General features: G+C 42.0%; 2 protein-coding genes and 2 long non-coding RNA genes across 5 annotated transcripts in view; 2 read left to right on the top strand and 2 right to left on the bottom strand.

The window, feature by feature from the left end:
• The window catches only part of FBXO42 (F-box protein 42), a 100,618-nt gene extending 83,291 nt beyond the window's left edge, over positions 1 to 17,327 (bottom strand). The window contains exon 1 of the mRNA XM_045898610.3: positions 17,096 to 17,327. The gene's annotated coding sequence lies outside the window, so the exon portion shown is untranslated. The remainder of the gene's footprint in view (positions 1 to 17,095) is intronic.
• LOC135364226 (uncharacterized) lies at positions 16,091 to 19,459 on the top strand. Its single transcript, XR_010411081.1, has 3 exons — positions 16,091 to 16,228; positions 16,472 to 16,597; positions 19,354 to 19,459. It is a non-coding gene; the product is annotated as an uncharacterized LOC135364226 (long non-coding RNA).
• On the bottom strand, positions 19,305 to 26,092 carry LOC135364227 (uncharacterized). Its single transcript, XR_010411082.1, has 3 exons — positions 25,820 to 26,092; positions 24,589 to 24,658; positions 19,305 to 19,456 (listed from the first exon to the last, which is right to left on the bottom strand). It is a non-coding gene; the product is annotated as an uncharacterized LOC135364227 (long non-coding RNA).
• The window catches only part of SZRD1 (SUZ RNA binding domain containing 1), a 29,862-nt gene continuing 27,348 nt past the window's right edge, over positions 25,291 to 27,804 (top strand). The window contains exon 1 of one of the 2 annotated variants that reach the window (XM_045898609.3): positions 25,291 to 25,413. In XM_045898609.3, the coding sequence (XP_045754565.1) occupies positions 25,363 to 25,413 (51 nt within the window). In that variant the 5' untranslated portion in view covers positions 25,291 to 25,362. The remainder of the gene's footprint in view (positions 25,414 to 27,804) is intronic. The other variant, XM_045898608.3, reaches the window with a different exon arrangement.

The following is a 27,804-nucleotide window of genomic DNA, read 5'->3' as shown; positions in this document are numbered from 1 at the left end:
TCTCACCTCTCAATGGACATTTGCGTTGTTTTCACCTTTTGGCTACCAGGAATATGCTACCAAGAATGTTGATGCACAAATACCTGTCTAAATTCCTGCTTCAATGCTTATGGATATATACCTAGAAGTGCAATTGCTACCTCATATGTTAATTCTATATTTAATTTTTTGAGGAACTGGCTTCCACAGCTAGCATAACACTTCAAAGTCACCACAATCTGGGTCAAACCTCACTTTCTGTGTGCCTCTCCCACTCCAGCCTAGTCCTCTGTCACTCCGACAAACTAAAATTTCCATAGAGCTTCTTCCTATTACCTCTGTGATTCCTTGTCCTTGATGCTCTGTTTGGGATACAATTTCATATGTGCCAACCTGCCTATCCTTCAAGGCTGGCTCAAGCACCACCTACTCTAGAAACCTTCCCTGATTTCTCCAACTAAAAGGAATCTCTTTTTCTGAATTCCCTTTAAATTTCTTTCTCACTTTCCACCATATATAATAATCAGGTACACACATTTCTCAGTAAGTATGGGTTATATGTCTAATTACGTATGTACTGCCTTCAGTAATTAGCAGGTAGCAGACAATGAATAAATGAACAGAATGGATCAATGACAAAAGAATAAAGATAAAATATAACTCAAAATTTCCAATCAAGTTGAGGACTGTGAAGGAAAACTAAACCGTGCCTGTCAAAATCTTTTAAAAACTGTTATCTGTCAACATTTTAAGTGCACATGCCAGATGATCCAGATGTTCTACTAGAAATATGTCTGAAGTAAACTCTGGCACAATTGCAAAATGGACGGTCAGTGCAGTACTTTTTCAACAGAAAAAAAGAAAAAAGAAAAGAAAAGGTAAAGAAAAGGAAACAAACTACATGTCCATTCACAGGGGAGTAGATAAATTATGACACAGTCATAATCCTAAGCAGCTGTTCAAAAGGAGGTAGAACTATATGTACTAACTTTATACTCTACAAGATATTGTAAAATTCAAAAAGCCATTTCTGCCTAAAAATGTAAGGATGAATTTTTTTGTAACCACAGAAAAAATTTCATTTCAAACTGTTAAAAGTAGTTATCTATGGCAGTTTGTAAAAAGGATTCGCTTATGTGAACTGGTTACAGCAAGCATCTGTTCTTTAATTTTTAAAAATGTCTTCCAAATTTTCAGTAAATCCAACTCAGTTCCAATTTTAAAATGTAAAAATGCATATTTAAAAGTAGAATATTCTATAGTCTAATTAAAAAGAAAAGACACCCAGGAGATTTTATAATATTCCTGCCAAAAATAAATATAAGAAAATTAGCAATTTTGTAATGTTCAGAATCAAAGTGCTGAGTGGTTTACATATTACAACTGTGTATCTTTAAGTAGGGGGAAAAACAAACTCTGCATTAATGGGTGTTCTCTACAGACAACTAAACATCAAGGTTTAACGCTATAGCTAAAATTATACTGGGCGCCTGGGTGGCTCAGTTGGTTAAGCGACTGCCTTCGGCTCAGGTCATGATCCTGGAGTCCCGGGATCGAGTCCCGCATCGGGCTCCCGGCTCGGCGGGGAGCCTGCTTCTCCCTCTGACCCTCTCCCCTCTCGTGCTGTTTCTCTCTCTCAAATAAATAAATAAATAAATAAAATCTTTAAAAAAAAATAAAATTATTCTAAAATTGTTCGAAACTTGCCAGACTTTTTTGGGCTTCGCTACTTTAAAACTGAGCAAAAGACTACAACAAAAGAATACATAAAGTATGGTTCCATTTATGGAAAGCTGACAAATAGGCAAAACTAAAGTACTGTTTAGAGATACACATGCAGGTGATAACAGTATCAAGAAAAGCAAGGAAATTATCACAAAAGATGAACAGTGATTACTTCCAAGAGACAGCAATGGATGTCATTAAAGAGGAGTACACTGGAAGTGCTTCTGAGGCACCAGCAATATTCTACCTCTTGACTTGGTTGGTGGTTACACAGGTGTTTGCTTATAATTATTCTTTAAAACACATACATTTTATGCATTCTTCTGAATGTCTCACAATAGTTAAAAATCTAGCTGAACTTAACCTTTAACACTTTTTAATAATAACATAGAAAGATTTCTGCAGTTGAACTTTAAACATCTGCTCATATGTTTCATCTAGAATAGTTTCAGGGGTGCCTGACTGGCTCAGTCAGTGGAGCTTGCCGCTCTTGATCTTGGGGTTGTGAGTTCAAGCCCCACGATGGGTGTGGAGATTACTTAAAAAATAAAATCCTGGGGTGCCTGGGTGGCCCAGGTGGTTAAGCGTCAACTCTTGATTTTGGCTCAGGTCATGATCTTGGGGTCCTGAGATAGAGCCCCGTGTCAGGCTCCAAGCTCAGTGGGGAGTCTGCTTGAGGATTCTCTCTCTCCCTCTACTTCTGCCTCTCCCCCCCACTCGTGCATACTCTCTCTCTCAAATAATCCTTTTTTCGAAAAAAAGAAAATCTAAATAAATAAATAAATAAAATAACTTCAGCTAATAGCGCATAGCAAAACCAACCTGCCGAAGGTAAAAAGAAAACCCTACCTTTAGGAACTCAGGCAAAAAGGAGGAAATCTCTCACTGGAAATCTCTTAAAGTTCCAACGCTTCTCGAGTTTTAATGTGGATCTCATTAAACTACAGATTTGGATTCAGTGGGCCTGGAGTGGGACCTGACATTTTGCATTCTAACCCTGGTGATTCCAATGCTGCCACTGCACAGACTCAAGAGTAAAAAGTTCTTGGGGCACCTGGATGGCTCAGTCGTTAAGCGTCTGCCTTCGGCTCAGGTCATGATCCCAGAGTCCTGGGATCGAGCCCCACATCGGGCTCTCCCCTCAGCGGAAAGCCTGCTTCTCCCTTTCCCACTCCTCCTGCTTGCGTTCCCTCTCTCGCTGTGTCTCTCGCTGTCAAATAAATAAATAAAATCTTTAAAAGAAAAAAAAAAGAGTATAAAGTTCTTAAACAGCCATTAAAATGTGGCTGGTGTCAAGATGATAAAATAAAAGGGAATTAGAGAGGGAGACAAACCATAAGAGACTCTTAACCCTAGGAAACAAACTGAGGGTTGCTGGAGGGGTGGGGGGAGGGGGGAGGGGTAACTGGGTGATGAGCATTAAAGGAGGGCACTTGATATAATGAGCACTGGGTATTATATGCAACTGATCAATCACTAAACTTTACCTCTGAAACTAATAATAAACTATATGTTAACTGAATTTAAATTTTTTTTTAAAGGAATCAACAGGTATTGAGAGTATGTGCCAGCTGCCTTATCTCATTTAACCCTTAACTCTATGAGGGCATTTTATCAGTCATGTTTTACAGATAAGGATAACAGGGCTCAAATAAATTAATTTGCTCATGACTACATAGCTTTGTAAAAAGAAGAGGAGCCAGAATTTGAATTGAATTCTATGATTCCATTTCTTAAAAAAGAGACCGTATAAATCAGGCTTTGAAATTAATTTAAAATAATTCTCAAAAAAATAACTATAACATGTTCCATTTCATAGTATCCTGCATACAGACTTTTACCTTCCCCCTTTGGTTCATTCTTCAAAATGGCCTTCCCTTTATTGTTATTCCCTCTGCTGTGATGCTGGTCATTGTTACTCACATTTAAACTACTACAGCTAATACCTATCTAATATCTAACTTCCCTGATTCCAGTCTCGGGCCCCATCAATTTATTCTGAAGTCTCCAGGAAAGAATTCACTAAATGTGAGCAAATGAGAAGCATGGGGAAATGGTGTTTAAGGAAGTAGAATTCAAAGTACTCTACAATCCCAAGATAACTCTTACCAAATCTCTCAGTTTGCACATAGAGCCAGCTTCCTCATGGACACACAAACCCATTCTACGAAGAACATAATACATTTTGACAAGATGCTTTAAGGGAATGGAAATTTTTATTTCTACTTCTATTTTTTTTGGTGGTGATGAGAGCAAAGGAATTCATAAAAGGTGAATAATCTGTTTATTCCCTATCCTCCAGAAACCTAAAGGACAACGGCATGTACACATAAAGTAAATCTTTGTTTCATAAGCTCACTTGACCATTAAAGAAAAAAAAAATCACCTAGTAAGTAAATTTCCCAGAGACTATCCGAAAATAGGGAAGGGTCCAGGAATCTTTTTTTTTTTTAAACAAACACTACAGTAGATCCAAGTTCAGAAAACCCTCAGTAGTACTTTTAAAACTTAATCTGATGTTCTCATTTATAGTTTTCCTATGTGTTGCATACTTTACTGAGCAATAGGTTTAAAATATAGCTAATAAAATTTCCAGAAAAATATAAAATATTATAGCAGGAGATCTTAAAGATTACAGAGCAACTGAACCCTTATTGTACCAATGCGGAGAAACTGAGGTCAGAAAACATGCAACTTCCTAAAGTCGTGCAGGTAATTGGTGGCAAAACAGAACCTGTGTCTTTTGTTTTTCAGCTCAGTGTTCCTTCTAACACACCATACCCAAATCTACTTTCAAAAAAAGAGTGGTAGTAAAGCATTACTTATTGATGTTTATCAAAAACTGACTAGATGAACAAATCCAGCACATCCACACAATGAAGCTGAGAAAAAGATGGATTACTTCTGTTCCAATATGGCACAATCTCCAAGATACAGTAAAAGAGAAAGGTGCAGAACAGTGTTGTAGAGAGTTGTAGAGGGCAAACTGGAGTCTTTCATGTCAAGCAAGGGCCTGTGTCAAGCAATGACACAAGCAGTTAGGTACTGCAGCTAGGAGATGATATGGGGATAAGCATCAGCTGACACCCCAGAACCAGTAACGAGCAGAACCAGAAGTCTGCAGAGACCCCAAACCGATTAAATCCCTTTAAAAAGGGAAGGATTTTGGCAGTAAACTGTCAGACTCTTCAGACCTGACCCCTCTATGTCTCACCCCATAAAAAAGGCAACTGCGGCCAAAGGCTCTGCCCGAAGGATCTCCAAACAAAACTGAGAGCCTTCCCTGCTTAAACATAAGCAGCAGGAAGTGCCGAGAGCTGAGCCAGACCAGACTGAGGACTCATCTCAACTGCACGCCCACAGACTGCCTTTGAGTTTGGTTCATTAACTTCGTGCACCTTTCTGTTATACAGCTCATTTTCTTTCCTGCTCTGTGTACTGTGTAAGAAGCCAAGTTTAATCACATGGTGAACTGTCATTGAGGTTGGAATCCTGAACCTGCTTTATAATTGTGACTTCACTTTGCTTTATGATTGAATAAAGCTGACACAGTGGAAAGACACAACTTGTGTGTGCACCTTCATAGTGTGCTCATGACAACAGTGTACATACTATGGCAACCTTTCGTGTAAGAAAGGAGAAAAATGAATATATGCAGATATTTGCTTATTCTTGCAAAAAGAAACACTGAGAGGATAGACCAAAAATTAATAAAAATTAGGAGAGTCCAAGTACCAGTCATGTGGCACATCTTGGCAACTCCTCCTCATGGTCCCAGCTCTGAAAGTGGCAGCCAGTGCTTGAGGTGGTGACACTTCCTCCATATTCTTTTTTTTTTTTTTTAAGATTTTATTTATCTACTTGAGAGCGAAAGAGAGCAAGAGCAAGAGAGCATGAGCGGGGTGAAGGGCAGAGGGAGAAGCAGACTCCCCGCTGAGCGGAGCCCAATGTGGGGCTCAATCCCGGGACTCTGAGATCATGACCTGAGCCAAAGGCAGACACCTAACCAACTGAGCCACCCAGGCGCCCCATCCTCCATATTCTTTAAAAGTTCTGGTAATACCATCTAACCTTTAGGTTCCCCCAACTTTTTTTTTTTTTTTAAGATTTTATTTATTCATTTGACAGAGAGACAGCGAGAGAGGGAACACAAGCAGGAGGAGTGGGAGAAGGAGAAGCAGGCTTCCCGCTGAGCAGGGAGCCCAATGCTGGGCTCGACCCCAGGACCCCAGGTTCATGACCTGAGCCAAAGGTAGACGCCCAATGACTGAGCCACCCAGGTGCCCCTCCCCCAACTCTTGAGACTATAGTTTCACCCTATAGTTATGATTCTCTAAGTTACACCCTACTCTTTTTTCTACTGTCTTGCAACACATATACTACCAATTCTCTACACTAAATCTCCATTTGAATATCTAGGTACATTTTTTATTCTCTTGAATGGATCCTGACAGAATGTTAAGGGTAAAAAGAATCACAAAGGAATCTTAAATTTGCCTCAGTAATTTGGTTAGTAGTAACATGGATACTATATTTTTAAAATTTCTTATGTCTACTGTAAGATAAAGTAAATAAATGTGAACAGTACTTAAAAACCAAGACTTCCAGTTAAAGAGAGACAAATACAAAATCTCTTAAAGAGAAAAAAACCTGCAATATGTTCAAATTAAACTGGAAACATCAATATGAAGTTTTTATTTCTAAAAAACATATTTTCCAATTCTGCCCATTGAAAGGACCTAGAAATAATGAAGACCCAGTAGCAATGAGCATTCCTAGCACTCAGATCTTAGGTTTCTAATGACATTACCTATAAAAGAAACTAGGTCTTCCTAGAAAAAAAAATGACTGATTTCAGTCAAGGACAGGGAAAGTACAAGGCGAATCTAGGATATCTTGTTGTGACAGAAAACAACCCAAAGACCAATGGGGGCATGTCAGAAGGACACAACATCAGCTTAAAGAGACTTACACTAGCCAAAGTTCAGTGTCAAAAAGACTAATGGCTGCAACTACATGTAAAATAATTAATAAATAAAAATCATGTACTTACAGTGATACAGAAAACAGCAAAGAAACTTATTTGCTACCAGTGAGGTGACCAATTCTTTACTAAGAAAATTTACAATGAAAAGCAAAGAATTAAACACTCTACCTTATTAGGAGAGATTTCTAGTAGCTCATTCTCAGTTGATCATATCTTGCCAGCTACTAAGTGTGGAAGGAAGAGAAATAATAATCATCCTTCTGCAACATCCAACGAAATAACTGATTCTGACAAGAATCATTAATGGATGCTAAAACCAACAAGTGAAAGACAGTTGAGAAATAGCATAATTGTGTTGTGTTAAATTGCTACCCCACAGATTACTTGATCACTATAAAGGGAAAGCTTTGTAATAGAAAGATCAAGACTTTCATATTAACCAAGTGATCAAATTTAGCATCATTATAATGGAAAAATATGACACCAAGTATGATACAATATGAGTATTCAGTATCACAAAGGATTGCAAATATGAATACAATCAAGCCTTGAGTCCTCTCAAAAGGGGATAAAGGGGCTAAATGACACAAGGAAACATTGAGACAAATCATGAACGTGAGTCTACCAGAGAACCAGACTGGTACCTTCAAGAAGTCAATGTCATTTAGGGAAAGAAAAAAGGGGGGTTGGGGCAGAGGGCTGTTTTAGATTAAGAAGCAAAAGCTAATTAAAGCCAAATGCAATTTAGGAATCCTGGCTGGATCCTGGTTCCTACTTCAGTCCTCTGCACTTGTTCTCTCTGTCCCCAAAACTTAACATTGAACATTGTGCCTTGTGTCTCAGCCTGAACATGACCTTCTCACAGAGGCCTCCTCTAAACCGTCCAATCTCAGCCTTCCCCTTCTGCTCCATGTTATTATCATATCACCCTGTTTTATTTTCTTCCTATACTTACTACAATCGGAAATTTTATTTATGCATTAATTGCTTTCTCCAAACTCAAATGTAATATCCAGGAAACTAGATACCTTGCCTATTTTGTCCACTGTATCCCCAATACCTTGAACCATGCCTAGCACATAATAGCATTCAATAAATATCTGGGGTTTTGGAGTTTTTTTTTAAAAAGATTTTATTTATTTGACAGAGAAAGCACAAGCATGGGAGCAGCAGGCAGAGGGAGAGGGAGAAGCAGGCTCCCCTCCAAGCACAGAGCCCAATGTGGGGCTCGATCCCAGGCCCCTGGGATCATGACCCAAGCCGAAGGCAGACGCTTAACCGACTGAGCCACCCAGGCGCCCCTCAATAAATATTTGTTAAGTAAATGGACCAAAAAAGGGCAACAAAGATTCAACAGACACTTGAGATCATACAGTATCTCAGAAAGCCCATGAGGAACATCAATCTTTAAGAATTGAAAGTATATACTAAATGAATATGAGTGCCTAATACATAAGCACTAAATGTGCCTACAAGGCACTAAAAATATTACATATGAATTACGCTGCATGATATATCCCTTTTAAGCTATTTGGCAGAAATTAATTAGCAAATAATTTTCTTTTTGAACATTAACTTTAACCTAATTGTGCAAGGACGAGTGGCTCAGTGGTAAAGCATACAGGAGATAGTATACAGAGCTGCAGAGTAGTTAAATGGAAAAAAAAAGAAAAAAAAAAAAAAGGCCTGGGCTGCCTGGCTGGCTCAGTCAGTTGAGCGTCTGCCTTTGGCTCAGAACATGATCCCAGGGTCTTGGCTCCCAGGGTCTTGGCGGCGGGCTCACTGCTCAGCAGGGATTCTATTTCTCCCTCTGCCTCCCTGGCCCCCCATGCTCTCCCTCACGCGTGCACGCACGCTCTCTCCCTCAAATAAAAATAAATAAAATCTTTAAAAGAAAAAAGGCCCTCTACCTAGGAAGATGAATGTTCCAGTTGTACACACAAGCACAATATACATGAGAGGCAAGGCAAGGTACAATGAAGGTCATACAGAGAGTTCAAAAGATAAGCAGGGAACTAGGCACAAGTTACCATGGGTTCTTAATCAGAGGAGAAACATTCGAACGATATCCCTTAAGACTGTTCTGTCAAAATACTGTCACCTCAATCTTAACCATTTCCAAAGATTACTGAGAAGAAAATCTCAAATAACAGCAGCTTCTGTTTATTGAGTGTTTACCAATGTGTTAGGCATTTAGTTAAATATTTTACACATATGTCATGAGATAGGAATTGTAATTGCCATTTGAAGATGAGGGAGACTGAGATCATAAAACTACCAAATGGCAGAGCCCTGGCAACAAGAGCAGCTAAGAACTCTAACACTAATTCAGTCTGCTTTCAGCTCCTGAAAGCCTGGTCTAGAGTCACGGCAAAGTCAAGCAAACCTAAGGGATACTGAAGAAGAGAATACAGAACTGCATGGCAGGATACAGGAGATGAAAGATTTAAAAAAAAAAAAAAAAAAAGATTCCTAGTTTTATGGTCTGTCAGACCACAATAATATTATTCTACCTACGGATATAGGAATATTGAGAAGGGAACTTGTTTAGTGAAGGTTTTTACCTTAACAGAGGAGAGAGATGAGATAATGGACTCAGTTGTGAACACTTGCACAGCTGAGTTAGAGAATATGCTCTATGAAGTCCCTAGAGAACCAAGAAGCATAAAAGAAAGATCACATCTAGATGATTTAAGAGACATCAGGGCAGTGGTGTCAAATGAAGCCATGAATAAGCCCAGTTCTCCAATCAAGGGTAGAAAGAGAAGCACAGGAGAAAAAATAAAACGTGCATTCCTGCGACAGGACAGGTATGCCACTGGGACTACACTATAAAGAAGTTAGGAGATTAAGTTCCCCTTGTCCCAGTTTGATTTTTTTTAAGTTTATTTATTCATTTATTTTTAAGATTTTATTTATTTATTCATGAGAGAGAGAGAGGCAGAGGCAGAGGCAGAGGGAGAAGCAGGCTCTCTGCAGAGCAGGGAGCCCAATGCGGGCTCAATCCCAGGACCCTGGGATCATGACCTGAGCCAAAGGCAGACGCTTAACCGAATGAGCCACTAAAGCGCCCCTACTTATCTATTTATTTGTGTAACCTCTACACCCAACGTGGGGCTCAAACTCACGAACCCACGATCAAGAACTGCATGATTGAGCTGCACAATCAATCCACCGACTGAGCCAGCCAGGCACCCCTTGTCCCCAGTTTTAATGTTCCATAAAAACAATATAATAACATCTAACATTTGGATGTTTATATGTGCTACACAGTGTGCTGAGAAGTTCACATACATTCCCATATTTAATTGTCCCACAACACAGGCATCATTATCCTCATTTTTTTTTTTTTAAGATTTTATTTATTTTTTGACAGAGAGAGACACTGCGAGAGAGGGAACACAAGCAGGGGGAGCAGGAGAGGGAGAAGCAGGCTTCCCGTCAAGCAGGGAGCCCAACACGGGGCTCGATCCCAGGACCCCGGGATCACGACCTGAGCTGAAGGCAGACACTTAACGACTGAGCTACCCAGGCGGCCCCATTATCCTCATTTTATAGATGAAAAAACTGAGACTTAGAGAAGCTAAGATCCATACTAGGAGAGAGAAGTAGGGTATGAGCCTGAGTCTACCTGAGGTGAAAGCCTAGGATCTTAATTACTATGTTAAAATAAGTGGTTTTCAAGCCATCCCACAGAGCATACATAAACCATTAAGTTACTTTTTTTTTATTGTGGTAATATATACATAACAAAATTTGCCATCTCAACCATTTTTAAGTGTGCACTTTGGTGGTCTTATGTACATTCACACTGTCATAAAACCACCCCCCCATCCATCTCCAGAACTTGTAATCATCCCAAACTGAGACTCTTTAACTTTAAACTGTAATTCCCCAAACCCTCCTCTCTCCAGCCCTTGGCAACTACCATTCTACTTTCTGTCTCTATGAATTGGACTACTCTAGGTACTTGGTATAAGTGGAATCTACAGTCCTTGTTCTTTTTTGTCAGGCTTATTTCACCTATCATGTCTTCAAGATTTGTTACCATTAAATTACTTTTAAGGTAAATAAAATGTGAAATTTTAACCCTCCAGGTCATTATACATCTCTAGAGAATTACATTCCCAAATTCCATATGATGTATGAAACACTCTTGGAGGAGAGAACTGCATTTTGTGAGAAAAAAGGGGAGAGGTGAAAAAGGTAGACAAATCAAAATTTGAAGGACCCACAGGGAAGTAAACCTTTAGTTTCAGTAACAAGGAAGAGAGCAGCTCGCTTGATCTTGACTAGACCAAAGGATCTATTTGGGAAGATGTCATTAAGTATCAAATCAAAAGTTAAGAAAAAGAGTCCTGCACAACACAATGCAAACACAATACTGTTTGATCCCAAGACAAGACGTTCCTTTTTGGCAAGACATAGCAAAGACTACTAATAAAAAAGCTTTAGGGGCACCTGGCTGGCTCAGTCGGTAGGGCATGTGACTCTTCATCTCAGGGTTGTAGGTTTGAGCCCCATGTTGGGTGTGGAGGTTGCTTAAAAACAGAATCTTAGGGCGCCTGGGTGGCTCAGTTGGTTAAGCGACTGCCTTCGGCTCAGGTCATGATCCTGGAGTCCCGGGATCGAGTCCCGCATCGGGCTCCCTGCTCGGGGAGGAGCCTGCTTCTCCCTCTAACCCTCCCCCCTCTCATGTACTCTCTCTCTCTCATTCTCACTCTCTCAAATAAATAAATAAATCTTTAAAAAAAAAAAAAGCTTTAAAAAGAAACATTGAAATAGAAGGATAAATTCCATTTCCCTCTGACTTCCATTTGAAAAGCCAGGAGATGGGAAAGGCAACATTTTAGTAAAACTGTATTTTTTTTATTATGTTAGTCACCATACAGTAAGTACATCATTAGTTTTTGATGTAGTGGTCCATGATTCATTGTTTGCATATAACACCCAGTGCTCCATGCAATACATGCCCTCCTTAATACCCATCACCGGGCTAACCCATTCCCCCACCCGCCTCCCCTCTAAAACCCTCAGTTTGTTTCTCAGAGTTCAGTCTCTCATGGTTCATCTCCCCCTCCAATTTCCCCCCTTCATTTTTCCCTTCCTTCTCCTAATGGCCTCCATGCTATTCCTTATGTTTCATAAATAAGGGAAACCATATGATAACTGACTTTGTCTGCTTGACTTATGTAAAACTGTATTGATGAATTTATAATTAACATCAATCTTTCTCCAAACAATGCACTAAGAGGTTCATTCCGGAAAAAAATTCCTTGTTCTCTATTAGCAACATGAAGCAAGCATTTTAGCATATGTGCTGCCGAAGCGAGCACTTGAACCAAGCATTTAAAATGAGATTAATAGGGGCCCCTGGGTGGTGCAGTAGGTTAAGCATCCAACTCTTGGTTTTGGCTCAGGTTGTTATCTCATGGTGCTGAGACAGAGCCCCAGGTGGGGCTCTGCAGTCAGGGCAGAGTCGGCTTGAGATTCTCTCTCCCCCCTCCCTCTGCCCTGCCCACCCATGCATGCTCTCTAGCTCTCTAAAATAAATCAATCAATCTTAAAAAATTAATAAAGCGAGAATAATAAAGGAAACACAAATTTGGAAAGTATGCCCTACTAGTGAATTCCTTAAAATAGTAGAAATAAAAGTATTCAAAATAGGGGCGCCTGGCTGGCTCAGTCAGTAAAGCATGTGACTCTTAATCTTGGATTCGTGAGTTCAAGCCCCACACTGGACATACAGCTTCTCTTAAAAAAAAAAAAGTATCCTAAATATTAAATATTCTAAAAAAATAACAGCTGAAACTAAAACCTGTTCGCCTTTATAGAAATTAACTGAACTACCTCAAATTTATGTATTAGTAGAGGATAAGTTACTGTAGTAATAATTTACAAGTGACTACTACTTTAATAATACCTATGCATTTATCAGATTTATATATATAAATAAGCATCAAAGCACCACAAGATTATTTCCACTTTGGAAACAAAACACAGAACAGTGACACTGGGAAAAAAATAAAAACTTGGGGGAAAACTTTACAACTTAAAAAGTAGAAATTTAATACAGAAAGAACCAAATTTCAAAGCAAATTTGCTTTCTAATACAACCATGAGTAAGGAAGAGCAAATTTAAGCTATAGGAATACCACTAAGTTGTAATTTTACAAGACATTTAGAGGGTCACAAGAAACAATTTAGTTCTTTTTTTTTTTTTTCCCTCTTCCAACACTTTTTTTGTTTAAAGTAAGCTATACTCGGGGCACCTGGGTAGCTCAGCAGTTAAGTGACCGACTGGTCATTCCAACTCAGGTCATGATCTCATAAGTTGAGTGATAGAGCCCGTGTCAGGCTCCGTGCTCAGCAGAGAGTCTGACTGAGGATTCTTTCTCCCTCTGCCTCTGCCCTTTCCCACGCACGCGCTCTCTCTCACACTCTCTCTAATAAATAAATCTTAAAGTAAGCTTGAACCAACAACCCGGAGATCAAGAGTAGCATGCTCTATCAACTGAGCCAGCCAGCACCCCCAGGTCACAAAAAACAGCTTAGAAAATAAGCTGGGGGCACCCAGGTGGCTCAGTCAGTTAAGCATCCACCTCTTGGTTTCGGCTCAGGGCATGATCTTGGGGTCCTGAGATCAAGCCCCACATGGGAGACTGCTCGAGATCCTCTCCCTCCGCCCCACCCCCCATTCGTGATCCCGCACTCACGCGCACTCTCTCTCTCTCTCTCTCTCAAATAAATAAATAAATAAGTCTAGAAAGAAAGAAAGAAAGAAAGAAAGAAAGAAAGAAAGAAAGAAAGAGAGAGAGAAAAGCTGAATTATGAGCACAATACTGGGCAATTTTTTTTTTAAGCTTATTTATTTACTTAAGTAATCTCTACACCCAACATGGAGCTCCAACTCACAACCCCAAGATCAAGAGTCACATGCTCTTGCAACTGAGACAGCCAGGTACCCTAAGACTGGGCAATTTTAAAATGACTTGTCTATATGTCATATCCTTCTATATGTAACAAACTCACAATATAGGAAAATAAACAGACACATCACCTTGATTTTTCTGTCAACCAACACCTTAAAGCCCTCATTTTCAGTGTTGAATGTTTACATGGTAACATGTAAACATGAGTGTTACCAAACTGTAAATGTTCTACTAATATTGCACCCCGTAAAGATTCTACACATCCAAAAACTCATAAAATGCTTGCAATATAGGCGATAACATGCTAAATTAATTATAAAACTACCACAGCACTAAGATGAGGAACTTGTATTGGGATACAGAAGTTCAATATCAGAGATGCTAAGCAACCTTTATCTACATGAATGGATTCTATAAAATAGTGTAGTCCTGGTTTAAATTGTCAGCTTCACCCAAAAGAAAAAAGACCGTCTTGTTTGATTATTGGGAGAAAGCAGACAGTACTAATAACTAGTTATAGTCAACATTCTAAGGGATTGACAACTAAATGTGATTAACTAAATGTGATCAAATTAAAATCATACGTTGCTTCTTATGCCAGTTTACAAAACAAAAACAAAAACATCATCAGCCTAAAGTTGTCTCCATTTAGTAATCTGAGATATTTTCATTGCAGCTGCAATGTTTTTGTTTGTTGCCTGGCATATGACTCACTCTCAGGTTCTCCCAAGACTGTTGGATTTTTGAGAATGCAGAAATCATAACTGGGGCATACTGTGTGGGAAGTGTCATGACAGTGAATGAATAAAAGGGGGAAAGAACTCATGATAAAAATTTTTGGGGGGGGGCACCTGGGTGGCTCAGTCATTGGGCGTCTGCCTTCGGCTCGGGTCATGATCCCAGGGTCCTGGGATTGAGCCCAGCATTGGGCTCCCTGCTCAGTGGGGAGCTTGCTTCTCCCTCTCCCACTCCCCCTGCTTGTGTTCCCTCTCTCACTGTGTCTGTCAAATAAATAAATAAAAATTTTTTTTTAAGTTCTTATAAAAAGCAAGTCACTCACAAAAGGCAGATTTTTCTGCAGAATAGGAATGGCTGTGAAGCCATCCTGGCTCTAAGAAGCCTTCCTTGATTCCCTTGGTTGGATTCTGTGCACGTCTTACTTCTTACACTATAACATACTTAACTGGTTTCCTTGTCTGGCTCCCCAACTAGACTGTAGGCAACTTGAGACCAAAAGGTGTCTTACCTTAGAATCATTAGTACCTACTTCCCAGCGTATATAGAGGGCCCTCAGTAGGGGGTTTTCATAAAACTGATCGTTGAATAATCAACCTTACACTTACCTGTTATTTTACAAAGGACTCTCACAAAACATTACCTCTTTTGACCCATGTAACAATGTTGAAATAGAAAAGACATTAATTAATCAGCTTCTGGTTTTGTAAAGAGTTGCTAATTCACTAAAACGACCTTGAAATCACAAAAGCTAATCACTTATCTGTTCATCTTTGATATAACTTCTCCTTGGGACCTCAATGTTCTTGTAAAACCCAGCGGTTTTACTAGCATTTTCTGTGCCTGCTCTTCATAATAGGTAGGAATCACACACAGCTCTGAATCTTACAGGAGTTTAACTACATAAAGCAGTGTTATATGAAGGCTCTTTTAAGAAATCAGAGAGTAAGGAGCATCCTAAGCTATTTTTCCTGATCCTGTTCTTTTTGTGACTCTGAGAAAGTAAGGAACTGCAAAGGGCAAAATGCTAGAGAGTGAATGATGTCATGGATGTCATGAAGTTGCATCAATACCTGATGATGATTTAGCACAACAATGCAACACATTATGCCAAGAAGCATAATGTCAAACCATCAGGATGTTTTACTGCATTATTTCATGATTCGTAGCAAATTGAAATTTAAGGTGGCTCTCCAATTTTCTGTGAAGTTATTTGTTCAGGTTTACATCTTTATGAAAGGCACTAAGAAAATCTATAAATCTCTATGGGAAAAGCTTTAAGAAAAGGTCAAAGAATTAGCTATTATTAAACCAAGCAGTTGTCATTTTAACAATTCAAAGCTTTTTGAAGCAGAACATCCGTTGGTCAATGTTGATTAATAGATTTATACTGGGTTTGTCAAAAGCAAACAGTTACAGGGTATAAAATGACAACACACAATAGAAAGGACACCCAATCAGATTATACACATGAATATGCTCAATAGTTAGGAATTTGATAGAGTCACTATTCACTGTAAAAGCTACAGACTGAATTTTAAATGTTCAACTCAAAATGATGGTATTTCTCCTCTAATTTCCTTCTCCCTTTAAACCCATGTCGTCATCATTGCAAGCACAAGGAAAACAAATTTAAGTTACAAAGATATTCGGTGTGTCCACGCCAAAGCCATTGCCTCAACATTTCCCCCATAGCACAATTCCAACTGATTCCATCATTCTTCAAGGAAGACATCACAAGGCTTCAAACCGGCTTCCCAACGTGAGAAACGAAATCAAAACCTCCCAATTAGCAGCTGAACAACAAAAACTTATTCTCAAAAAGGAATAACAAGCATAGTAGAATGTCCTTGCCAGCAAGTGAGAACTGGTAAGGTGCTTAAATCTTCACCCAGAGCAATGAGAATCCCACCACAGAAAAGCCCAAAGACTTTGGCAATTAAGGAAAGCTTTTATTTTCCTAATAAAATTCGGGAGATTTAACATAAAAAGCAATTAGCTATTCCGAATCTCAAAAACACAAAGGTTTTCAAACAAACGAAGACTTCATTAGCACCGAAGTTACTCTGCAGAGACTATCAAGATCTCAGAATCGGTTTTTCTCCGTTTACAGATTCGTTCCCACCCTCCACCGTTCCCTTTGCACAAACAATTCTCACAGCCACAACGTGGATTGCTGTCTCAATCAAGGAGACCCGCAGCTCCCACTTGGCCGGAGGAACACTCAAAAAGCTAAGCGGTAAGACAGACTGCTTGTTTTATTTTTTAAACCAATTCCAAAATCTTCCCCTTTGCAGCTACAGCTTCCCAGATGCTGGCCCCTCGCCGCAGCCCCAATTTTGGAAGGCACTGGACTCCGGCTCCTCAGCGCAAGACGTTAAAGATCCGGAGGCTGGGTGAAAGATAGATATCTGACACTCTGAGAGCCATCCTTGCCCTAGTCATACACCCTTTCGTGGACCCGGTGAGGGGATATGAACCGCCCTACTTGAGGAGAGGGGCCGGGTTCACTCCCATTCCAAGGGCTGGGTGGAAAGGGGCACTCCTCCTCCCTGCCTAACCCAGAGAGGCCGAGGATGACGACAGCAAGGCCCCCAGGCCAGCCGGCACCGACCCCCGGGCACGATGCGCGGCCTGCGCGGGGCCAGGGACGCCCCCTGCCCCCTGCGGGCCTGGGGCATAAAGGGCAGAAGGCGCCGGCTCCCCGCCGCGGCCCCAGGAGAGGGAGAAGCCTCACCTGGCCCAGCCCGCGCCACGCTCTCGGGTTCGCTCCGCTGGCGACGGCGATGAGGGAGCCGGGGACAGGGCCAGAGCAGAGGCGCTCCGCCTCAAGCGGCGCTTGCCGCCCTGGGGCTCCTTACAGCTGGCGGGACCCAGAGCCGCCCGGAGCCGCCATCTTCCTCCACTCAAACGCCGCCGCCGCCGCCGCTGCTGCTGCTCTGGTCGGGAGAAGACAGCGCGGTGTGCGCATGCGCCGGGGTCCAGCGCGGAGGGCGCGCTCGCACATACGTCAGCGCGGCAGGCCCGCGCGAGGCGGCCTGGGGATGGCGCCATGTTGGGAAGGGACGTGGTCCCAGGCAGAGGTTCCGCAGAGGCTGGAACGCCGCCCCGGGCAGTGAAGCTGGAGTGGGGAAACGTCGCGCTTCTGCGCCCGCCTTCCTTGAGTCCCTAGAACCGACCTCAGGGCTGCACCCACCCTCCTTTGCACTTAGGCCTAGGGGCAACTGGGCAGTTTTCCCAATGGCTTGAGACTGTGTAGACCTAGGGCCAGGAATTAACTCCAACTCATTTGGACCCCCGGGGGCCTGATGAGCACAAGGGAGGGCTGTGGTGAATGGAAGTGCTCTTGGACGTCAACTGAAGAAGGGAAACTCAGTGCCTTGATTGTGCAATCGAAGCCTCCCTTAATGGAGGCAACCACTGTGTGACTTGTTACTAGCTCCATTTTTCAGATGAGGAAAACTGAGGCGCAGAGTATTATCAGTATATTTTCCCGAAGCCCACACATCTGAGGGGCGAGATGGGGGTGGGGGAGACAGAGCAGAATTTGGACTTAGGCATATATGATTCCCAAGCTCCGGTACTTTACGGTAGCACTATCACCAGGTGGCGGGGTCCAACAAAATACCCCTTTCAAGGGGGAAACCTGGTGTGTAGGTGAGAATCTTCCTGGACTCATAAGTACAGCAAGTGGTCTAGGGAAATGCCAGAGATACAGAGCTCAAGGGGCTTCGGTCTTCACCGTTTGCGCCTGATACTGAAGCAATCTTCAGCTGCCAGCCCACCGTTCAGGAATAAAGGCGACCTTCTGGGGTCTCTCTTGGGACATAGGTCTGGGTCAGAACCCAAGTCCCCTCTCAAGTTGGAAGGGCAAGGTGCTGTTGAGGAGACGTGGGTCAGCCTCACTCCAGAAACACTGGATCTGTGGTCCTCAAACTTGAATAATGCAGAGGCCCCAGGGGATATACTCATGGAATCCCAGTATGAGAAACCCTGATTTAAGAAACTCAAAGTCTTTCAGTTAGGAAATGTCACTATGAAAGAGAAACTTGGCAACTGTAACTGGTAAAAGAAATATTAAAATCGTGGAACGCCTGGGTGGCTCAGTCGTTAGGTGTCTGCCTTCGGCTCAGGTCATGATCCCAGGGTCCTGGGATCGAGCCCCGCATCGGGCTCCCTGCTTGGCGGGAGGCCTGCTTCTCCCTCGCCCACTCCCCCTGCTTGTGTTCCTGCTCTCTCTGTCTCTGTCAAATTAAAAAAAAGAAAAGAAAAGAAATATTAAAGTCCTGTCATTAAAAACCCCAAACATAAAAATTGCCATAGAGCTTGTGACCAATCCCACCACCCACCAAAATACTCTATAGAGCTCAATGTTAGAAACACTGGACCAACTATTAAGGCTTCCTTTTAAAAATGCAGGTTCCAGGGCCCACCTTTAGACCCCACACACCCACCTCAGACGTTTTCTAAAACTTTCTAGGACTTCTGATGCTCAGGTTGGTTTGGAACTGCTGGATCATGTTAGAACAAGTTCAAATATAGAACCACTCCCCCACTCAATCCCCTAAGTCAAAGACAGCAGATTGTTCTGTTTTGTTCACTGCTATATCATCTAATATAGAGACTGGCGCACAGTAGAGACTTACTAAATATGTGTTGAATAAGTGAACACATTGGGAATTTGACAACTAAGAGGGCATCTAGTCAACAAATATTTAGTGAGCACCTATATGTGCCAAACCATGTAATATGTATAGTAACATTTTTAAATAAAACTAACAAAGCCCCGTGCCCTCGTAGACGTCCCCTAGAGTTACTGGGAGAGACAGACAATAAACAAGTAAATAAGCCAATATAAAATTATTAATTGTGATAAGCATGACAGTATTATTATTAAAGCAAAATCTTTAATAATAATCATAGCTGATGTTTATTGCGTGCCCTTATTATGTGTCAAACTGCTAAGTAGGTGCCATTATTGTGCTTATTTTGCAGGTGATGAAACTGCGGAGGGGCGCCCGACTGGCTCAGCTGGTGGAGCATGTGACTCTTGATCTCCAGGTTGTGAGTTTGAGCCTCATGTTGGGTGTAGAGATCACTTAAAAATAAAAATAAAAAAATTTTAGGATTTTATTTATTTATTTGACAGAGAGAGACACAGCGAGAGAGGGAACACAAGCAGGGGAAGTGGGAGAGGGAGAAGCAGGCTTCCCGCAGAGTGGGGAGCCCGATGTGGGGCTCGATCCCAGAACCCTGGGATCATGACCCGAGCAGAACACTTAACGACTGAGCCACGCAGGGGCCCCAAAAATAAAATCTTAAAAAAAGGGCAAAAGAAACTGAGGCACACGGGGATTAACTAGCTCAACCCAGGATCACAGGCAAAGGTTTGAACCCAGGTGGTTTTGCTTCAAAGACTTTGTTATTATTATTAATTTTGTTCATTATTTTTTCCAATTTTTTTATTGTGATAAAATAGACATAAAAAACAAACAACATTTACTATCTTACCCTTTTGAAGTAGCATTCATTGCTATGAAGTACATTCATATTGTTATGCAACCATCACCAACATCCATCTCTAGAACTTTTTTTCTTTAAAGATTTTATTTATTTATTTGACAGAGAGAGACACAGCGAGAGAGGGAACACAAGCAGGGGGAGTGGGAGAGGGAGAAGCAGGCTTCCTGCGGAGCAGGGAGCCCGATGTGGGGCTCGATCCCAGGACCCAGGGATCATGACCTGAGCCGAAGGCAGAAGCTTAACGAGTGAGCCACGCAAACTACAGTTCAACATACAATATTATATTGGTTTCAGGTGAATGATACAATGATTCAACATTTATATACATTTCAAAGTGATCACCACAGACATATCTACCAAGTGTTACCACATAAGGTTGTTACATATTATTAACTATATTCCCCATGGTGTACATTGTATACAGTGAGTACATGATCCCATTGTACATAGCTTTTTTATTTTATTCATTTATTTATTTATTATATATTTATATTTATATATTTATTATTTATTTATATATTTATTTTTATTTTATGACTGGAAGTTTGTACTTTTCATCTCCTTCCCCTATTTCACCCATTCTCCCACCTCCTCCCTCTGGCAACCACCACATTGTTCTCTGTATCTATCAGTCTGTTTCTGTTCTGTTTTGTTTGTTCATTTGTTTCAGGTTTGGTTTTTTTTTCTTTAAGTTTAGTTATTTATTTTTTAAAGTAATCTCTACACCCAATGTGGGGCTTGAACTCACAACCCTGAGATCAAGAGTTGCATGCTCTACTGACTGAGCCAGTCAAGCACCTGTTTTGTTTTTTTAGTTGCCATATATAAGTTAAATCATACAGTATTTGTTTTTTCTCTGACTTATTTCATTTAGCATAATACCCTGTAGGTCCATCATGTTGTCACAGAGGGCAAGATTTAATTCTTTTTTATGGCTGAGTGATATTCCATTGTATAAATATATCACATCTTCTTTATCCACTCATCCACCAATGGGCACTTAGATTGTTTCCATATCCTAGCTATTGTAAATAATGCTGCAATAAATATAGAGATGCATATATCTTTTTGAATTAGTGTTTTTGTTTTCTTCAAGTAAATACCCAGAAGTAGAATTGCTGGATGTTATGGTAGTTCTAGTTTTGATTTTCTGAGGAATGTCCATACTGTTTTCCACAGTGGCTGCACCCATTTACATCCCCACCAATAGTGCACAAGGATTCCCTTTTCTCTACTTCCTTGCCAACACTTGTTTTTTCTTGTGTTTTTGTTAATAGCCATTTTCACATGTGTGAGGTGATATCTCTTTGTGGTTTTGATTTTCATTTCCCTGATGATGAGTGATGATGAGCACCAAAACCTATGGTATTAATCTCTATGCAATATTCCTTCTGACAAACAGGAGGAGATAAGATTGAGGCCAGTTTATATATGATCTGAAATATCATCAGGAAAACTGGGTATTACCTTCTAGGTCATGGAGATTTGGGGACAGGGAGGATATATGATGAAAATAGTATTTTAGAGGGGCGGCTGGGTGGCTCAGTCGGTTAAGCATCTGCCTTTGGCTCAGGTCATGATCCCAGGGTCCTGGGATAGAGCTCCACGTTGGGCTCCCTGCTCAGCGTGAGCCTGCTTCTCCCTCTCCTCCCCGCTTGTGCTCTCTCTTGCTATCTCTGTCACTATCTGTCTCTCTCTGTCAAATAAATAAACAAAATCTTTATTTTTTTTAAAAGATTTTATTTATTTATTTGACAGAGACAGCAAGAGAGGGAACACAAGCAGGGGAAGTGGGAGAGGGAGAAGCAGGCTTCCCGCGGAGCAGGGAGCCCGACAAAAGATGAGGCTTGGATGAGATGGGCGGCAGTCACCTCTCTATAAGTGTAAAAGAAAAGTTAGTTTTCCTCCAGAGTCTATTCCAATAATCAATTGTGAAGTTCATTTCTTATGTATATGCTCATGTAGAATAAGTAAGCTATTAGCATAGAACAACATTCAAAAGGTACAAAAGGACACATAAAAATTACGTCCATCCTACCAGTCCCCCAGCAACCTCTCTCCTCCATCGAAGTGACGCATTACAAGGAACCATTACAAGTTCCTTATATCTTTCCAGAGAGGCATACACAAAAACACACATACACATATAGGGGTACCTGCCTGGCTCATTCGGAAGAGCATGCAACTCTTGATCTCTGGGTTCTGAGCTTGAGCCCCACATTGGGGGTAGAGATTACTTAAATTAAAAACAAAAAAAAACAAACAACAAACAACAAACAAAAAAACCCAACCCACATACACATTAAAATAAATAAACCTACAGATATCAGCAAACTATACATGTTGCTCTTTACCTTGCTGCTTTTATTATTATTATTATTATTATTATTTAACTATAATTCTCTGAGGTCATTCGATGTCAGCATGTTTAGGACCATCAAAATTTTGTTAACAAATTGCATTCTAAAGTACCATGGTATCTTTTAAACAAATGCTCTAGAGATGGACATTTGTCTCTACTGTTTTGTGACTATAAACAAAGTAGCAAAGAATATCTTTGTACTTTTATTATTTGCATATGGGCAAATGTATCTATAGGAAAATTTCCTAGAAATGCAATTGCTGGGTCAAAAGGCATGTACCCTTTAAACATTGGTAAGTTTGCTCTTTCTTTCTTTCTTTCTTTCTTTCTTTCTTTCTTTCTTTCTTTCTTTCTTTCTTTCTTTCCTTTCTTTCTTCTTTCCTCCTTTGCCATTTATTTCTTAACACAACTGCCTACATAGCCTCAGCTTGTGCATTAGATGGAATGTTTTCTCACTGTGGGTTTTGCTCTTTTTTTGGCGGGGGGGAGGGAGAGGGAGAGAGAGAATCCCAAGCAGGCTCCAGGTTCACCAGCACAGAGTCCGATGCAGGGCTCAATCTCACAACCCTGAGATCATGACCTGAGTTGAAATCAAGAGTCAGATGCTTAACTGACTGAGCCACCCAGGTGCCCCTGGGCTTTGATCTTAATTCCTATCACATCTCAGTGTTTTATGTGGTGTATCAAATGTGCCTGCAGTTCTGAATGCAAGTCCCAAACATGAGTGGTATATCAAACGTATTTCACAGGAAAGAGAAACTCATGTTTTAGGATATCCGTTAATATCTATATGTGCCCCTACTTCAACTTTTGGGGCTTTCCCCCAGTGGAAGAAAACCACCACCACTTCCTCAATTTTATTTATTTATTTTTTTAAAGATTTATTTATTTCTTTATTTGACAGAGAGAGACACAGCAAGAGAGGGAACACAAGCAGGGGGAGTGCGAGAGGGAGAAATCAGGCTTCCCGTGGAGCAGGGAGCCCAATGCGGAGCTCAGTCCCAGGACCCCGGGATCACGACCTGAGCTGAAGGCAGACACTTAACGACTGAGCCACCCAGGTGCCCCCACTTCCTCAATTTTAGAGCTTATTTGGCCCCATCTCTTCATTTTGCAGATGGGGAAGGGACTTGCCCAAGGTCACAAGGGGCCTATATGATTAACTAGGGCCGGTCTCCTGGTAGCCCATCTGTTGGAACAAAAGCTATTTCCTTTGCAGGATCCTCCAATGGTCTCCAAGATCGCTATCTTTCTGTTCTCCTAGAAAATTCAGTCCCAGGAATGCCCAACTAATTCCTTCGTTAAGGCACATTGCCAAATATAACAAAATTATAAGGAATTATCTCCCTCTGCTGGTAACATGCTACAACTACAAAGCCTTAAAAAAAAAAAAAGTGTCCGCTGCCTTGAAAACTAATCACACCCCAAGAGACTTACGTGAGGCCTGATAGACAATCTCATCCCCCAGGCTTAGTCAGTAGAATTCATTTAAGAGAACAGGTTCACAGAAGAATGTATTCAAAATGAACATAGCTCCAGACAGTGAGCAAGAAAACACTTTGAAGTTGGTCAGGTTGTTCATAATATTAGTTATATTTTAGAGTTGAGCTGCTAGTGGAATATCCAGGTGGAGATGCCAAGAAGAAGCTTAGCTATATGAATCAAAAACACCAGGGGAAGTCAGGGCTGGAAATCAACTTTGGGAATCTTTAGTGTTCAGTGGGTGGCTCACACCATGAGCATTTAGGTAAAAACGACTGACTGAGGACACACCCAGAGATGATCCATATTTCAGAGACAGGAAATCATGAAACCAGAGAGTTAGTAAGCACGTCACTTTAACTTCTAAGGACTAGTGACATTTAATACGTGATTGCAGTTTATAATAATAATTATTAGGAATACAATTGCAAAAATTCTCAACAGGAAGCTGTTACTTTAGGAAGATTAATGGCATGCTAAAAACATGAGAAGAAACACATTCCAGGTTAGACTATTTGATTACAACAGCTAAATGCAACACTACCAAATGACAGGGTTTAAATACTTAGAGGCTTATAGGAACACATTGGTGAGAATAAAAACACATGATGTTTATTTTTCCTTTGTTTTTGTGTTTGGGGAAACAACGGATGATTAGAGAATTTCAAGTCTTAGGGAGGCAAGACACCCTTATAATGATAATAGCTAACCTTTGAAAGTCTTACTGCCGGTCAAGCACTGTCCCACGCTTTTCCGCATAGTAACTAGTTTAATTCTGATGATCTACCTTTGAAGCGTCTACTACTACTATTATCTCTGTTTTGTACACTCGGGGAAACTGAGGCACAGACACCGTAAGTTACCTAAGATCACAGGATCTTGTTCGAGTTGGAAGCGTCCGAAGTCGAACTTTAAAGTTGAAGGTCTCTACCTCTGTAATGGAGAAAAATAAAACAGGAATACCGTTTAGGAAGACGCGTAAGTAAACTTTTAAGGAAATGCTAATGTATGTATCTGTTATTAACGACTCAGGAGAACTTTAGTAGTGTTGGTTGTCCAGCTCGTGTGCCAGTATTATCAACTAACGACGTTTTACTGAGGATCCAAAGGAGTGTTAAGAGATGCTTGTAATACTGCTTTATGTGCAAGAAAAACTGTAAAAAATTTCCACCCTAACACACAGAAATAACAGAATGTCTTATGCATCAGCAGATATTTTTCAACCTCTGGTGAGCTATAAAACGTTTTCAGAACGTTGAAGAAAACGTAATCTGCAGTTTATAAAGATTACGACTCACTTAAAAAAAAAAAAGTTTTCAGTGATTGCCTGCCCTTAGAAAACATGGCTCCAAAGAACACACTTTCCGTACTCAAGACGATGACTTCACAGGGGCTCTCCCACTCAGTAGGCGAGATAACGCGTTGCCCTTAAGAAAAATGGCAACTTTCTGGTTTCTCTGCCCTTTTCCAAGATGGCTTTCTCGATGCTAGTGGGCCCTGGCCTGGTGCCTCTTCCGGGCTTGGCAAGGGGCGGGGTCCATTGAGTAAAGCCTTGCGTGCCGGCGCCCGCGACGGAGGCGCGCTTCAGGGCGCAGGCGCGGGGAGGGGGTGGGGGAGGAGGGAAAGCGGCGAGTAAGATGGAAGATGAGGAGGTCGCTGAGAGCTGGGAGGAGGCGGCAGACAGCGGGGTAAGGAGGAGCCGCCGCCGCGGGGCAGGGCCGGGCGGGACCTGGCGTGAGGGAAGCCTCCGGGGAGCGGGCCTGGGGATGGTTCTCCCCAAGGCAGGGCCCCACACTCCGGACCGGGGGTGGAGGAGAGGCCCCCGGTCCCTGAGCGCCGTGAAGGCCTCTTAAAGGGGCCGCGTTCCATTTCTCCCTCCACCTCCGCCTGGTGCGCCTTCCTCTGTACCCCCGACGTGCGCGTCACCCAGGGCGCCCCACCCGCCACCCAGGGCCTCTTTTCCTGGCCCCCGCGCCTGCTCGCTTGTCCCGGGACTCTCTGACCCTTTCTCTCCTGTCGCCGCCCCCCCCCCCCCCCCCCCGCCGTCCGAGGCACCATTTTAAAGTTCATGTGCTCTGATGAGGAGCGACATACCATGTGGCGGGGCGGGGGGGGTGCTGCGCGGACCGGGGCGGCGTGCCGGGCTCCGGAGAAGAGCTGCGGAGGGCAGGAGGGGAAATTGAGTCGTCTCTGGGCCCCTCCACTCTTTGCCAAAATCCCCTATTGCTTTGCGCCTTCCGCCACTGTGGGCGAGTCTGGGGTTTTTTTCTCATTCAGTTTTACTCTGAGAGCCCGTTGCAGGCGGGTCCCCTGGGGACCCCGCCGGAACAACCGAAAGCCCGGCGGGCAGCCCCTCTCCCCGGGGAACCACCCGACGATCTGAGCCCCGGGCGAAGGTCTCGGAGAGTGCTTGCGATTTGTAAAGTAGCCACATTCCTGGGAGAGGAGGGGGTGGAAATGGACCGTTCGATTTTGCTTTTGGAGTTTCTGTTGGACTCCCAGAAGCTGTAGGAAAAAATAGCTTATCCCAAGCTGGAACAGCCGGAATCAATTCGATTAGGTTTGTGATTAATTTGGATCTTCTCAGAGTTTGTGGTTCTGTGGCGACCCTCATGAAGATGGGGAGATGGCCTTTTGGCCTCCCCGTGTTCGTGTCTGTTCAGTGCTGGCTCGAGTGACAGCCAGCTTCAAGGTTTATGTGTTGGGAGTGGGGCGTGGAGAGCCGAGTATACCAGGGTAAAACAGGAGCTGGGTCCCCCCCCCACCACCAAGCGCCTTTGAGGGTGCTCGTTAGAGCTGGAAGAGGCCAAGAAATTGACCCTCGCAGCAGTGGGTGTATCTCTGCGGGAATGTTGAAACTTGGCTTCGCTTAGAAGTTTTTTCCGGTGGTTCAGCATTTCTTTCACGGTGTTTATGTTTTTCCACTTAGCATAATTAAGGTTTTGAAGAAGTAATTCGTTCAGAAGGTGTTTGGTACAGTTCTTATGTGCTGACCATCTCTCTTGGATTTTGACTTGAGTAAGGAGACCAATTGAAAGATTTTGTATGGAGCAACAGGTGTCATCTGGGTATTTATTCAACAAACATTTTTTAGTGTCTCTATGTGCAGGGTAGGCAGTGTGCTTACCAGTGACTTTGTGCCAGAGAATGCAAAATTTCCGGGTTCAGGCATTTTATTGCCTACCACTAATATGAGTGCATCATTCAGACACCCTTCACCTACACCCTCCTCCAGAGAAGCCTGGCCTGCAATTTGAGTGACTCAAATGATAAGTTGCTTGAGCATCTTGTCCTTTCTTTGATTTTTCTCACCTGTTTACAAGGGACATGAGTATTTCATGTTAAAGAAGAAGAAAATGAAAAGAATGAATGCAGGATTCAGAAATTGGGGATTACTTTTGTTTTTCAGAACATGAAATTCACTTAGGGATCAGCTAGCCCAGTCTCAAATTTTACAGCTGAATGAACCCCAGGGATATAAGATTTAACTTAGATCTTTCTGATGCTTTCAGTGTTCTTTCTACTATAAAACCCTTTAAAACTGGGCGCCTGGGTGACTCAGTTGGTTAAGCTACTGCCTTCGGCTCAGGTCATGATCCTGGAGTCCCGGGATCAAGTCCCGCATCGGGCTCCCTGTTCAGCAGGGAGTCTGCTTCTCCCTCTGACCCTCCCCCCTCTCATGCTCTCTTTCTCTTATCTCATTCTCTCTCAAATAAATAAATAAAATCTTTAAAAAAAAAAAAAAAAAACCTTTAAAACTGCCAGGTACAAAGATAGAACCCAAACCTTGCCTTGTTGACATAATGAGTGGTAACTGCCAAAATGTACATTTCTTCTATATCTTTTAATTGAACCATTGAAGTAACCTGTAGAGTTAATTGTTCTTTTATAAACAAGGAAACTGAGGTTTAGGGAGTACCCTGTCTTGCTCAAGGTCACACAGATAGTAAGTAGGGAGCTGGGATTTGACACCAAGCCTGTCTGACTCCAAAACAGGATTCAGTCTGTAGCATTTTGCTGTCTCTTTACCTGGGACCTGGGGAAGACTTGGGAGTTGGGCATTACCTTCCTTTTTTAAT

The sequence above is a fragment of the Mirounga angustirostris genome, unplaced genomic scaffold (assembly GCF_029215605.1).
Source record: "Mirounga angustirostris isolate CCGP_5_RB_7025 unplaced genomic scaffold, mMirAng1.0.hap1 SCAF_4, whole genome shotgun sequence".
Taxonomy (NCBI): Eukaryota; Metazoa; Chordata; class Mammalia; order Carnivora; family Phocidae; genus Mirounga; species Mirounga angustirostris.
Note: the sequence above shows the minus strand (reverse complement) of the source record. Positions and strands in the feature narration are given on the sequence as shown.